Genomic DNA, 15391 nt, shown 5'->3' with positions numbered 1-15391 from the left:
CACTAGGATGATAACTTTGTTCTTCTTATCAAAGATCATCATGTCTGGTTTGTTTGGATCGTCATGTCTGGTTTGTTTAGATCGTCATGTCTGGTTTGTTTCTATTTCTAATGTATTATTATTATTACAGGGCTCGAAATTGCGACCAATACAGTCGCATTTGCGACTAAATTTTTCCCTTTGCGACTAAAATATCTGGAGAGGTCGCAAATTTGCGACTTGTTGTCACCTTCGCTGTTTCGAAACAAAAGGGTTAGCAGTTGCCACTGTGCTGCTACTTTTGCTAAAATTAATAAAGAAATGACAAAGTTATTTTGTTTCTCGCTGTGACTTTTCTATGAAGATAGCGTAATTGTAGAGTAATTTAGCTGTGATGTTACGTGCACAGCTCCATTTCTTCGATCATTCGCCATTTTCAGCGGTTTCTTTACACACAAGTATTGCGGGCTCATATCTTTTTGCTAAACCGCTGACAACACAATGCAGCGCGGCGATTTTGCGACTAAAATTTGCGAAATTGCGACTAAATTTTCGTATCTTATCGCAAAATGCGACTGGATTTTTTCGTTAATTTCGAGCCCTGTATTATTATGATTATTATTATTATTATTATTATTATTATTATTATTATTATTATTATTATTATTATATTATCACCATCATCATCATTATTATCATCATCATTCTTATTATTATTACTTCCATCGTTATTATCAGAGACGTTGTTACAGAAAATTGGAACAAAAGTCATAGCACATACCATAGCTTCCATCAAATTGACGTGGTAATTAATACCACCATCTTTTTCAACTTTGCGCATGTGTATTCTCTCAGGATCGCCAGCCACAAGCACTGCTGTTTCACCCTCCGTCTAATAAATGACAAAAACATTTATCTACAAATCCACTGTAATCTAAATTCTATACTTATAACGAAATCATAACGTACTACTGACTCCGAATTTTCCAAAATGTTAAAGAATTTCTTCCGGGCTGTAAACAGCCCATAAATTGACCTGCTCCAAACTGAGTGGCTTCATGGCTCAGTTGGTAGAAAATTGCACAGGCATCGCAGCAGAGTGCATAGGTTTGAATCCCGTTGGAGCTACCTGAATTTTTCACGTACTATAAGAGACAAGTGCTTAAATTGTCCAGATATGTGCAAGGATAACTTCTCTCTTCTGTCTATAACCCGAACTTCAGATGTATACATATATTTCAAACTGTAGACTGTTTACTGATTTTACTTTAAGGTCAATAATGTAAGCTGAGTGGCGTTATCTTAAGACGAAGTGGAAGCCTTCCCCTCTGGATCTTAGTGCACCCAACCTTTCAGGTAAAAAAAGATCACTGTACTCTTCACAATATCACTGGCCTCAAGAGCAGACGTCCAGGACCTGAAAAGGTGATGTCTGACAAGGCAATGCAGAGGGATGTCACATGGGGTACAGTTGTTAAAGCGCCAAAAATTTTACACAGTGTGATTGGTTATGGCTTGTTATTCAAACCGAAAACGAAAGATTAAGGTGGCGTTCGATTGACCGTTTTCCGGAATAGGAATACTTGATATATAAGTTAGAAATCCTTCGCTTTTACGGAGATTCACGCTAAAATTGTCAAACACCAGCTAAATTGATATTTTAAACATATATTTATTATCCTTGTTGCTTCAAAACGCCAGACATACCGTTTTAAATCATCACTCCACGTATTCTTATTCTGGGATAGGGTCAATCGAATGCACCCTAAAATTGTTTAAAAAAAGCTTTTGAAAACAAAATGAGAATGCAGTGAAATGCTCTTCAGCAAACTGTCGCCTTCTCCAGAACTGTTTAGGCTTCAGCGACCTTTCTCTGCATTGTCCCCATTTCTACAGATTTGTATATCTAGTTCAGTACAAAATCATGGAATAATGTCCTTTCATATTGGTTCAAAATGGTTCTTACTGGTTGCAAATTTCTAAATTGGTCCATCAACACCTGCAAACGGTCTTCAAACCCAGGAGCAAAAACACTAGGATTGACGGCAACAAAACACTGGCCCTAGAAAAGAGACAATTTTAAAAGGCGATCAAAGTTTGGACAATAGCTATTAAAAAAAACATTAAACCAATGTTTGGAGCAGATGCTGTTCATTTCAGGCTATGGTGGCTTTAGTATAAACTATTTCTTTATTCATGTGGCATCGTTCAAAACCTAATAAATCAGCTGATAGGGAAGTCAGGCACAGGGGAGTTTGATCTTGGGACGAGAAGAGAAAAATCTACATTTGACCTTCATAGGGCCTTCACGAATCCACATTTGCATTATCACATAGGCACTTCCAAGTAATAACGGCAGTATGCTACGACAGACAAGCATACTGTGTTGCCTACTTTGCAACCATCAAACTCGATGGCCTGCCGGCGAGCGGGTTGCAAACTCATGCCTTAGGCCAAACGAACACCGCCTACCTTGGTATGACCAATACGCCAAACCATCGCGCACCCAACCCAACTGATATGAAAAGGTTAGATAGGCCGCAACAAAGATATATATGCTGTTCACTGGCCTTGATCAGTCCGTATAGGGAAAAACTGCCCAACGTACTCAAGACCAAGGGCACAGTTTTGCCTATACGCACCGACCATAGCCGGTGAATAACCTGTTTTTTTTCCCCAAAAAATTGTGCTGGCTGGGAACCACTGCTTAAGGCTGGCCTGCAATGTTTATTATCAAAAGAGAAATATCAGCCAATTCCGCAATGAACGGTTGATTCTGTTTAATTTGTAAAGCAACACTGTTTACTTTTAAAAACGTTTTAAAGGCTTCGTCCTAACGCTAGCTCATCACTCAAGCTCACGCAACCAGAGCTAGGATTCTTCCCAGGCTGGCGGCTGGCTGGATTCTGCCCGCTCCCAGAGCCAATCAGATTGCGGGATTCGGAGAATTCCGCCCGCTCGCGCATTGAGAAAAAAAATAAAATTTAGATGAATGCATAAGATGAATGAATGTGCATCCTGGAATTAGACGTTTTCAACCAACCTCTCGAGACAACAATAACAATAGAGAAATGTACGACTTCTGGTGGCTGAACAAAAGAAGCTAATGAGGGATCTTTTGTTCTTGTCCGCAAACATGACGGCGATGACGTCACGTGAAAACCTCCCTTTAAAAAAAACATCCAACAAAGCCGTTGGTCGATAACATATTGGCTCATTCACCAGATAAACAAAGGATGTGAATGAAATAAATCATAAATATATACTTTGCGTTTAACAATACCAAGAAATACCCTACTCACTAAATTGGCCACTCTTTCATCACCTTTCCACCGCCTGACGTTGGGCCCGAAAGCCGCATCTGCTAGAATGCCACAAAACACCTCTACCATCATTGCCAAGCCATACCCGTTAAAGCCTCCTGCTATTAGAAAACCATACTACGGATACATTTTAAACGAAATCAGTTACGAATGATTAACAAGATCCTCGTTCTTTCGGGTTTGCCACCATTTGGTTGCCTTGAATTTTATGACCATTTTTTGTGCTTCCGTCTGAGTATCATCATTAATCAGTAAATAAGCTACTGCTGATACCTCGAGAGAGCGAGCAAAACCCTTCAATTGGTTGAAAGAGACAGCAATAATTGCAGCGACTTGAATGGAAAGTAGCTTTCTCTGTGCTGCGTTAGGTGCTACTAAGATAAAAAAAAAACAGTTCTCGATTTTCTTCACATTGCGTAAGTAATAGCGATGAATGCTAAACCGGCGAATTTTTTTTGCAGCAATTTTAAGAGGAAGACGTTTATTTTAACTCCACGTTTTTACTTAACGGTCCACCATTGTGCAGTTCCGACCGATAAACTCTCAGGGATCTGGATCGAGGAGAAAATGACGTCATTTAGTCACCAGCTTAGAAATAGGTGGTGACTAGAATAGACCCTATGCAAAAATGGCTGCCTTTAAATTATTCTTTTGTTCATATTCAAAATAGCCCAACTAACCTCGTTCGGGATAACCAATTCTTTAGAATTTTTGTCTCAAAAACGAGGTTAGTTGGGCAATTTTGAATATGAACAAAAGAATAATTTAAAGGCAGCCATTTTTGCATAGGGTCTATGGATACTCCACAATAAGGTGAGACACTTAGTTTTGTGTATATAAAGTGGCAAACGATCTTCCTAAAGTTTCACTAAGGTTGTGTTCTATTAGGATCAACCGTTTTCAGTTGGTTGGTTTTTTTCGTGTTCTATTGGGAAAAAACCGCTTTTGGTTGGTTTGGTTGATCAACTTTTTCAACCGGCATCAAACTAGTTTTGAAATGGTTGAAAAAGCATGGGCAGCAACCGCTGTCGTTTACGCGGGTCATTTAAAGTCGGCCGCGGGCTCCTGCCGCGTTGCTTTCGGGCCTCAACTTGTCAACGCTGAGAAGTCTGGTAATACTATTCCCAGGAATTACCGCGTTTCAACCAAAAACCGGTGGAAAGGTGTTCTATTGCGAAACCTCAACCGCTTCAACCGAAACCAGTTGCAGTTGAAACGGTTGATCCCAATGGAACACGAGCTAAGTTTAAATATCCTGTTACCAGAACAATTTATGAAAGCTAACCATTTCGAGTCGGTGCTGAGACCCAATCACTAAAGATCAGTCCCTAACCCAGCAGATATTCTTCTCAAAGTGGGTTAACAATGCGGTTGTCAGGTATATGCATCTTATTATCCAACTGTGTTAGTTACTGTACAGAAAACGCACGAAACGAGTAAAAATATGATATATTTATTCCATGGTTTAACATATAATACGCGCGGATATTTTGCGAGTTGAGAGGTATTTTTCTGAGCCCCGCAGGAACAAGAAAAAATACGAGCAATGAATAATGAGTAATAAAATTACAAGTTTTATAAAGTTATATGCAGCATGAGAGTTTTTGGCTTTCAGATTGTCAAGTGTTCTGGGCCCGATTGTTCAAAAGCCGATTAACACTAATCCCAGATTAAAAATTAACCAAGGAGTTTATTTCTCTACCCCCAAAATGCTGTTCAACGCTAATATTCGGCAAAACTATTAGAAGAAGACAATCTTCAAAACCAAAACTAAGCAAAAAAAATTTTCACCAAAAAGTTGAAAACATGAAACAAATGTTTACGCTAATCCTGGATTAAGTTAATTGGCTTTGGAACAACCGGGCCCTGCATACTAATTAAGCCGCATTCACAAACTCCATCGGATAAGGTTATTCAGCTTTAGAAAACTGGGCCAAGGATCTTACTTGTTATTTCCACTCCACCAAGGGGCAGTTGGCCTCCTCCAGAAAGTACTTTTTCAGGGTCCAGAGTTTCCTGAAAGTTAAACAAAAAGCCTTAGAAAGACAAGTTGGAACTGACTTGGCCCAGGCTCCAATAGACTGCTTCGAAGATACGGCGGCCATTTTGAATTATATTGCTCCAATAGCTATTATGGGATGCCCAGGGGGGCAAATACCTATTGATTTTTGCCCCCTGAGCATCCCATAATATATATTTAAGGAATAGAAATCAAAATGGCCGCCGTATCGTCGAAGTAGCTCTGTTGGCTTCGTTGAGTTCAAAGACTTCCCGTGGATAAGTCACTATCTGTGCAATGATTTCAATATTTCCTCCTATAACCATGATTATTAAATTTTCAATCTCGGTTAATGAATTCCTCATGCTCTGATTGGTTCACTCAATCTTGGTTATCAGCTCATATACCTTAGTTTGAGCTAATATGGCAAATGATTGTGCTAAGCATTGCGTGTGGTAAGTTTGGATCAATTCCGATCGACGTTTAGAAGTATGCAAAACGGGACCACCCGGTATGCCAGGAGTAAAGGGCGCTAAAGGTGATCCGGGCCAGTCTATCTCAGCTCCTTCTCTGCTTCAGCCTCCGATGGAAACTACGATTAATGAAAGTCAAACAACCATCTTGAAATGTTCACCAAATGGAAATCCATTACCAAACGTCAAGTGGTCTAAGCTGAATTCATCACTTCCGGCTGGACGTCACGTGATTGAAACCAGTGGCGCTCTGATTGTGAGGGATGTTAGACCTGGAGACGAAGGGGTTTACAGCTGCAGAGCAGAGAACTTGTTAGGAAGCGCTAACGCGTCCGCTAGGCTGACTGTTCAGTGTAAGTTGCCTTTCTCATTTATGTTTCGTCACTGTCCTTTCGGGCTCTGATTCATTTCAAATCTTCAGCAAAATTGATTCGATTGTTTGACGCCATTCTTTGCAACGCAGAAATAAATTACTTCGCTGATTGTGACAAACATTTTAAAGGTCACTTACTGTATAAAACTAACTTTTTCACGAAGCAGGATTTTAGGCCAGTTACTTGATTTGTTACTCTTCCTTATTCGACAGTCGCTCCCCGGCTCCTGTCACCATCCACAGAAATATGGGCAGAAGAGGAGCAAAATGTTACCATCCCCTGCAATACTGCTGGTCAGCCGCAGCCAAGTGTCACATGGTCCACATCAGTTGGTAGTTTGCCAGTAGGAAAAACAAAGATGACAGAGAAAAACTTAATAATACACAATGTGGGAAAGAAAGATAGAGGAATATACATTTGTAAGGCGCAAAATATTCTGGGATCGATAGCAGCAGTGTATCAACTCACAATATTCTCTCGTCTGCGATTCAAAGTCCGTCCCCCAAAAGATGTAACACCAGTGATTGTCCATCTTCCCTGTGTGGCCGAGAGCGACTTAAAAACCGCTGTAACTTGGAAGAAGGATGAAGAGCGTTCACTTCTTCTTGGTTCAAATATGTTATTGAATGGAACACTGGTTCTTCAAAATGTTAAAAAATCTCACCAAGGAACTTACACCTGCAGAGCAACCAATGCGCTGACAAGAATAGAAGCTAAGGTAAAACTTAACACTCCTGTTAATGCGAGATCCTGCTCTGATATACGGAAGTACGTCAGCATCCCAAGCGGAACTTACGTCATTGATCCAGATGGCCCAGGAGGTCTGGCACCATTTAAAGTCTACTGCGACATGACATACAAGAATAGTGTTGGCGTGACAGTCATCAGTCACGACAGTGAAAGCAAAACCTACGTCAATGGTTATGACCTTCAAGGTAGCTATTCACGTGACATTCATTATACAGGAGCAAGTTTGTCTCAGCTGGCGAGTCTCACCAGAGTCTCTTTGCACTGTGAACAATTTATTAAGTATGAATGTTATGATTCAGTGTTGCTCAACAATAACAATCCTCACGGATGGTGGGTGTCGCGGGATTCGGTTAAGATGACGTACTGGGGTGGGGCGTCAGTCAGTAATAAGTGCGCATGCGGGATGACCAACTCATGTGCAAATCCCAGTCGTGGTTGCAACTGCGATAAGAACGATCCTGTATGGCGTGAAGACAGCGGTCTCCTCACAGACAAGACACGCCTTCCAGTCAAACAACTCAGGTTTGGGGATGCCACTGGCTCTGAGAAAGGCTACCATACACTTGGTAAATTAAGGTGTTATGGACTAGTGTGAAAAATAACGGGTTGATATAAGAAACTTGCCCCAGTTGTTCCAAGGGTGGATAGCGCTATCCACTGGATAAATCACTATCCACTGGATAACTCAATTGGTTTTGCTTGTGTTTATCCGCTGGATAGTAATTTATCCAGTGGATAACGTTATCCACCTTTTGAAAAACCGAGGCCAGATGTTTAGAGAATTCCAAAAATCAGAAAAATATCTGTAACAAACGGAGATTTCGTTTCAATCCCTCGAACTTCATCAGTGATATGAAATGATCAGTCTTAATTAATCACGTGAACATAAATAAATTATATATACAAATTATTTTCCAAGTATTTCAATGCAAAACATAAAACTTCATTTCAATGATATTACCAGGAACGCATTCAATTGAAGTGACATTTCACAGTTACCAACTCAAATAATAGACTGTTGACCAAAGTTGATTAACAAAGTTCACATAAAGGGTTTTTTTTTGTTATTGTAATTGTCCATTAAAAATCGAGAGCATGTATCTTAACGACTTCTCCCGAGGTTGAGCGTCGCAGTTGTGAATAACACAAGCTCCGTTTGCAATATAGTTGTAAATGAAGCCGGTGAAAAAACTCCAGTTCATTAGTTCGTAATCAAAGTCTCTTTTTGTGCCGTTTTGTGAAACAAATCTCACTGGCAGAAAACAGTACATAGTTAAAGAAATCAACCACAACACTTCGTGGCCATTGCTTTTCAAGGACGAAGGCCTATGCAAAAAGAAAACTTTAATGCCTCTTTTCACTGCAGTGAGACAGTTAATATAGTATTACATGAATTATGGCAGAAAATCCTCCTGGGAGCTCGGTAACCCCTTGGACGTTTCGAGACACGAATGGAGGAATTCATTTCGTTTTAATAAGAAGTTTGAAGTAAATCTTATGTGATAAGAGAGAAAAAATAGACCAACCTCGTTCCCAGCGTCTTTCTTCTCTGCCTCCATTGTCAACGACAATGGAGGCAGAGAAGAGAGACCCTGGGAACGAAGTTGAAAATAGACAAGAACATGGTCGTGTTTGTGGTTTCAAACTTGTATCATCACTTTGCCCGATGTGAAGTAATCCGGAATCCGGAATCCAGAAAACGTGAGGCTTTAAAATCTGGAATCCACTGTATGGAATGCAGAATCAATGGATTTCGATGAAATCCAGAATCCATTTCGGCAGAACACGTGAACCCACTGGAATACGGAATCTACGACTGGACTCGAAATCCGGGATCTACTCTTTGGGATCCGGAATCCACGGGCTGAGATCTGAAGTCCGAGGGCTACCTGGATTCCTTTACATAGGACCAGTCAGTGTTTACAGTTCACATACACTGTTATTGGTTGCTGCAATCGTTAGAACTGATAATGATTTCATCATGATTACAATACATATGTCCGGTATATGCTACGTTAAACCTGAAGTACAGTGTATCACGAAGAACTTCGTCTTTCTTGCTCAAGGCGATTCCAAGAGGAAACAAATGAAACAATGACTGAGAGAACGAGAACTCGCCAAGTATTCTTTTGCTGGTCAGAAACCCACTGAATTGGCGAGTTGGGTAAAGTTTGACGTCAAGGACTACTTTGTCGGTCCTAACTACTCAAAATCTTTCTTTTTTGATCACGTTAGCTCCGAAGTGGAATCAGAAATCTTAGCCACACCTAGTAATAAAGTATACGGCATTTATTCTTGTGTACTGAATTCATCTTCTAAAATCTGTGCGCCACAATATTCCTCCTTTATTATATGACTAGCTCCGTGAGCGGGCAAGATGAACCAAATCGCGCGCTCTGATTGGCTACCCGAGCGGGCAAGATGGAGCGATACTGCCCGCTCGGGATTTCTCGCTTGGTCTCGCAAGATCAAAGATCATTTTTTGGTGTTTTAAGTCATATAATAAATCCTTTATTGACCAAGATTGTTCGGTCAAGATGACTGGATATTGGCCTCGTTCTTTTTTTGCGTGTTTATGGACCTCGACTTCGTCTCGGTCCATAAACACGCAAAAAAAGAACTTGGCCAATATCCAGTCATCTTGACCTCACGCTTGGTCAATAACCCATACTTCTTAGCTGCCTTCATGAATACTACTATCTCAACTGGTATTTACCTCGGCCTTTTGAAGCAGCCAAAGTGTTCCTATTTATAAAATGAGCAATGAAACCGATCCATGCAATTGCCGTCCAATCTCCTTGCTTTCTGTCGTTAACAGACTGGTTCCATTGGAGAACTTTCATGAACATTGCGTGTGTATTGTGCTTGATCAGCATCACTTCAGTGTCTACTCCTGATCTTGCACGTGATTCCTAGGTGGACTGAAGCCAACGAAATCACATTTTATCCACCCTGATCGACCCTGATCTTGCACGTGATTCCAAAGCGGACTGAAGCCAATGAAATCCCACAATAGAAAAAAACACGGCGACTTGTAAGAACGACGAAAATATAAAAAAATTAAAAAACGGAATTCGAGCGAATCTTTGACACGCGCTGCCTACGGCATCCCACGTATAAAACTTTCTTTTAATATCTAGGAATCTTAATACGTAGACAACAATCCTTCCTGGAAGCTGCTAATTAACACTCATCTTAACAAGGTTCGTATTTTACAGGAACGTGCTCTACTACTAATGTAGTTTGCGGATAACAACGTTCACAGTTCCTCAGTGTTTGTTGACTTCAGAATTCTACCAATAACAATGCTATATCTTCAATTAGTTTCCTCTATGATGCATGATATTAATAATCGTCGCGCTCCTCCTAATAATTCTATGCCTTTTACTCGTTTCGAGCAGATTCCTTATCATTTCACAAGGTTCTCAGTTGCGTGAAATTTCCACGTCAAAACTTCTAGAACTAATCAACACTTACTTTCCTTCGCTAGAATAGGTTTAAAATTGTGGAATAGTATCCCAAATGAAGTTCGTGTTAAAAACATAAAGCCCCTTTTACATGTAAGTGTCAATTGAAAAAACGAATGAATGTTGATTTACGCTCATGTGAAATTTGCAATTACCTCTACTCCCTTAGTTACGTAGTTCAGGTAATATTTTTTATTATGTAAGGTATTCCCTCAGAGATTGTAAATTCACTTATTTTATGCAGTACTTAGGTTAACCATATTTGATATGTTAGTTTTGTAATTAATTACAAGTAGCTTCATGATTTTTATTTTCCTTTTTGCTGTACTTAATGTTTTTGATTTTCTTTTATTAACAGAGACTACTTGTTTTAGGAAGGTGGCCCACCTAGAATAGCTTTGCTAATGTCAGGTCACCTAGGTCTGTATTGTGTCATTTTAACTACAAGAAACTGATTGACTGATTGGCACAATGTCATGCGCCTCATGTTTCAAATGCAACTATTGATGTATCACGGTGAAATTCCCTGTGAGGATGATAAGGAGTAATTGCCCCCTTCTCAAGAGTGCATTAAACCATTGATCATCAAATATTGCAACGCGTGACTGGGATTGGTTCTTTCATTTACTAATTAAAACCACCTTTCTGCACGCCTACGAAAGGCTTGGTAGGATGTTAAAAGACGAAAAATCATGCAATTTCTGCTAAAAGCTGTCTTTCAAATTCCATTTTCACTGTACACCATTTTCAGCTAAGATGACCATACAAGCCTAATCCAATATTAATTCCAAACAAATAGAATGGCACAAAAATGTGTATTTGGAATGGAGCAAGACAAAAGTGGTCCAATGGAAATGGGTGTCTTGAGAACAATGACCCCTAAGACCCCGAAGACTCGAAAACGTAAAAAGTACCGGTGACCCAAAACCCTCAGTTTGGCTAGCCCTAGGCCTAAAGTTGGTTTTTAGGCCTAGGGTTAGCCAAATTGAAGGTTTTGGCTTACTTTCTATGTTTTCGAGTCTTAGGGTCTTAGCATCTTAGGGGTCTTTGTTTTCAAGACACCCCAATGACAACCACATGATTCTGTAAAGAACTCCATCAAGTTAACCTTTTTGAGAGCTACATGTATCTGTTCTCATGTACGAGCACTTGAGACAGTGGCATCTTACCTGTCCTTCTGAGTCAACACCCCATCCATGAGGCATTTCCACTCCTTTTCTATTTGCCATTTCTATCTATACACAAAAGAAATGTAAGTAAAGCAATGAGATTAAAGAAGACACCATGCTAAGTTGCTAACAATAGACTACCAACTGTGTGTCCCATGCAAGGATCAAAATCCACCTGACCGCACAATACTACTCACGTAATGCGTAACAGAAATCTAGGACTGAAGCCAAAACTACAATGTCCAGGCTATTACTGACCCTGAAATTTGGATCTTTGAGGTTTAAGCACACACAAGTTACATGTCTGGTGGGAATTTCCTGGTTCATAAGAATTGTATTTCACCTACCTTGCCAAGAGCAACACAACTTGTTGCCATGTCAAGAACAAAGCTGTCACCATTTTTTCCTGGAGCAGCCACTGATATTGGATTGGTACCTAAAGTAACCTATGGATGAAAGTAAATCTGACACAGTTAATGTGGCAGTAGCTTGTTGCATCCTTATCTTCCAATGAATTTACGTTCAGTCGTAGCAAACTGTTTGTGCTAAATTGGAATGTTTTCCAACAATTTCTGATCTTGACCTGGATAAAGTAACCTGGTGTTGTTAAACAAGCAGTTATGCCTCTCACATTCTCATCTTCCAATGAATCTACTTTTAAACTCTTTGTGCAAAAATGTGAATGTTTGGCAACTGCCTCTGACAATGACGAGAATCAAAGTATTAATTCACTTGCTACAGTCAAGTGACAGTAGCCTGCCACATGCCTATCTTCTTACAGCATGGCTGGCGCAGTGGTGAGAGCACCCGCCTTCAACCAATGTGTCCCGGGATTGATTCCCAGAATCGACACCATATGTGGCTTGAGTTTGTTGGTTCTCTAGTCTGATGTGAGAGGTTTTCCCTGGGTACTCCGGTTTTCCCCTCTCCTCAAAAACTAACATTTGATTTGATTTGTTCTAATTTCGGTTGATTTGCAGTCTCTCCATTTAGTACAGCACTCGTGCTTGGCTAAATATCTTTGAGACTTGAATAAGGTGATAATTATTATCATTATCATTATTATTACTATTATTATTATTATTATTATTATTATTATTATTACCTTGCGTGCTCTTGTTGGCACTATCAGAGGGGAGGTGTTTGTGAAACTCATTCCCTAATTCGATACAACAAAGCATTTCAAAACAACTGATGAGAATTTGAGGTATAATTATATTCGAAAAATAAAACCAGTTTGACAAGACTCTTAATTTAGCATAGTGCCTTTTACAAACCAATACAATTCCTGCGAGTGTATGCTAATGAAATGCAAAAATGATTGAACTGCACCAGTGTAATTGACACAAGGAATGTTTACTAACAATTAATCCTTGTTCCACAGCTTTTAAGGTATACCAACCAGCAATCCCATAGTGATTTGAACCTAAAAAAGAAAACAAATCAAAACAGAAAGAATAATTTATTTTTAGTACTGTCACGGATGACTTCACCTAATTTTCAAATTGCTACAGCAAGCAACATGTCCCAATCGAAAAAACAGAAAATTAATTTCTAGCATCGCTAACAATTCAATAATTTACAGTCAATGCCATACACCTCCAGTGTACATGTATCAATGTTTTTACTCACAGAGAAAATGCATGTGTCAGCTAGTTGTCAGCCTTGTGTCAGCTAGATTGTATTGGCCTTGTGTTTGCTCACATAACAGAGCCATGCAACTGCCCATTGTGCATTGGCAAAAAATTACAGTCAGCATTAAACTCAAATCTAACAAAGGTCTGAAAAGCAAAGAGTTGAGGCAGCAGCTTAGTTACTATTTACCTCGGCACGCCACCCATCCAACTCCGGTGTCTTTAGCTTTCTCTATGGCTATCTCATTGCAAAAGTTACCCACAACCTTTTTCCAGAAAACAAAACAAAGTATTAGAAACCTTAAACCAAAACCAACTTTAATTCTTAAGCCACAGATGCTGGGTGTTGGATCGAGAGAATCTTGCTTTAAGCCTCAGTGAGAGGGGTGGAACTAAATTGGTTCCTATCCTACGTGTAAATGTTAGGCAGGTAAGTAAAAATTGAGGTTAGTTGGAGTTGAGGGGGTATAGAATAAGATTGTTATCATGGCATTATCAATTTCTGGGACAAGGGGTGATAAAAGGTGTTTCTGTCTCCAATGTTGATGTTTATTAAAATTTAAAAGATTGCATCTCAGAGTGTCTGTAAGATCCAATGACAGGGTGAGAGTTCTTCCAGACCTTCTTAACCCTTAATGATGCCTAAACCAGCCATACTTAGTATTTTACTCTGTCTAACGCCAGACGATTTTACTCCTCAATGGGGAACCCCCAGGTGTCCATGGGTTAGAATTATCTATGTAGATGTTCAGTACTAGGTATGGAATATACTTCGCAATGTGTATGATACATTGTACATTGTACCTCTCTCCTGCTCCTTTCAATCACACTTACCGGTCCCAAAAGATTGTTTCCTTCAACAAGCGCTGTTGCCATGGTTTCTTTCAGAATTTCAGGTTTTCCTTCCAAAGCTGTAGTGCCAACCTTGATGTCATGAACATACATTTCTAAAGTGTGAGAAAATTTTAAAAAGCTGGAGTTGCACAATCTTGACATTCCAATGAACAAAAGCTAAAATTATTCTTTTACTTATGTTGATAAGAAATATGCCAGGGAGATGGTGCCAAAAGTACAGCAAACGTGGCATACATGTAAAATTGGTTTAGCAAGATATTGAGTCTTGAGATCTTTTCAGAAAACGATTCATCAGGAAAATTTGCAATTGGCAGCATGTTTTGTAGGCCCTCTAGTTTAACAGCTCCTGTCAATGTTTAATGTGCCCATCAACTGCTGAATATTATCCACTAAACAATTAAGAAAGAAATGCTGAGTGCTTCTCCTGTGACAATGTGCTAGGAAACAGAACTGGCCCTGGTGCTTAAGCAACTGATTTGAATGGATTAAAGGAAACGATTTTTAGACTTTGCCAGTAAAAAAATGAAGACCCATTTACACTACTAACAGAAAATAGCTGGAACTGGGATGAAAACCACAAGTTTGTTCCTCGTTTACACACCCCTTTTAGCTAAATGCGCTTTCATTAAAGTCGACAAGAACACGGACATTGCTTACATGGACATTACATATTGTATGTGATAGGTTTAAAGATAAATCAAATAATACATTGCAAAGAACGATTTGAGTGAGAGTGTGCACGTGTGCACTTCTAAAGCACTCTTCATAGTTCATATTCATATGTTTATTAGCCTGTTCCCGGCTCCCAGATAATCGGGAAAGAGAACAAAGTGCGTGTGAAAAATGAGTGGCTTTTCACACGCAGTTGATTTCGTTTTCCCGACTATCTGGGAGCCTGGAACAGGCTATATGTTTATTTACCCTCGGATTTTAGAGTAACTTGGCGTGGCTGGTATGTAGGTCCTTTAACTAACGAACTAGTCAGACTAGTTTGACTGAAAATTGAATTGATTGCTCCTATTAATTTGACGAGAGAATACTTACATATGGACTAAACTCAAGAAAAACCTCAGTTGTAATAGTGAAAAAAGGTACAAAATTAATAAATGATTGGCATGAAAATCACTGATCGAAGCGTTAGTAGCTACAACATACAAAATGCTAAATTGATGGCCACGCATTCTAGAACCAAGTCCAATGCAGTCAATTTAAACATTTTCAATGCTTTGATTGTCAAGTTTGTCGATGGTTGTGTTTCAAGCATCGCTCACCTAATCTGTTCAGTCCGTGACTAAAATGTCCCCTCACATCTCCAGCAACAAGGACTTGTGACAGCGCTCGGCAGTGCTGGTCGGGTGTCCCAACAGA

General features: G+C 39.6%; 2 protein-coding genes across 2 annotated transcripts in view; one reads left to right on the top strand and one right to left on the bottom strand.

Annotated features, from left to right (window-relative positions):
* LOC138023461 (uncharacterized oxidoreductase YjmC-like) overlaps window positions 1–15391 on the bottom strand; it is a 16363-nt gene that overhangs the window by 664 nt on the left and 308 nt on the right. Inside the window, exons 1-11 of the mRNA XM_068870462.1 lie at window positions 15295–15391; window positions 14003–14115; window positions 13359–13434; window positions 12899–12960; window positions 12640–12693; window positions 11882–11980; window positions 11535–11600; window positions 5249–5318; window positions 3282–3400; window positions 1946–2041; window positions 700–871 (exon numbers count right to left, since the gene is read on the bottom strand). The exon at window positions 15295–15391 is cut by the window's right edge and continues 308 nt beyond it. Coding sequence (XP_068726563.1) covers window positions 700–871; window positions 1946–2041; window positions 3282–3400; window positions 5249–5318; window positions 11535–11600; window positions 11882–11980; window positions 12640–12693; window positions 12899–12960; window positions 13359–13434; window positions 14003–14115; window positions 15295–15391 — 1024 coding nt within the window. The remainder of the gene's footprint in view (window positions 1–699; window positions 872–1945; window positions 2042–3281; window positions 3401–5248; window positions 5319–11534; window positions 11601–11881; window positions 11981–12639; window positions 12694–12898; window positions 12961–13358; window positions 13435–14002; window positions 14116–15294) is intronic.
* Window positions 5732–7543, top strand: LOC138024737 (roundabout homolog 2-like). The gene is made up of 3 exons (XM_068871940.1): window positions 5732–5756; window positions 5789–6127; window positions 6361–7543. The coding sequence occupies exons 1-3, from the start codon at window positions 5732–5734 to the stop codon at window positions 7491–7493; spliced, it is 1497 nt and encodes a 498-aa protein (XP_068728041.1). The 3' UTR covers window positions 7494–7543.

This window comes from Montipora capricornis, chromosome 11 (genome assembly GCF_036669925.1).
Source record: "Montipora capricornis isolate CH-2021 chromosome 11, ASM3666992v2, whole genome shotgun sequence".
In the NCBI taxonomy this organism is placed as follows: Eukaryota; Metazoa; Cnidaria; class Anthozoa; order Scleractinia; family Acroporidae; genus Montipora; species Montipora capricornis.
Note: the sequence above shows the minus strand (reverse complement) of the source record. Positions and strands in the feature narration are given on the sequence as shown.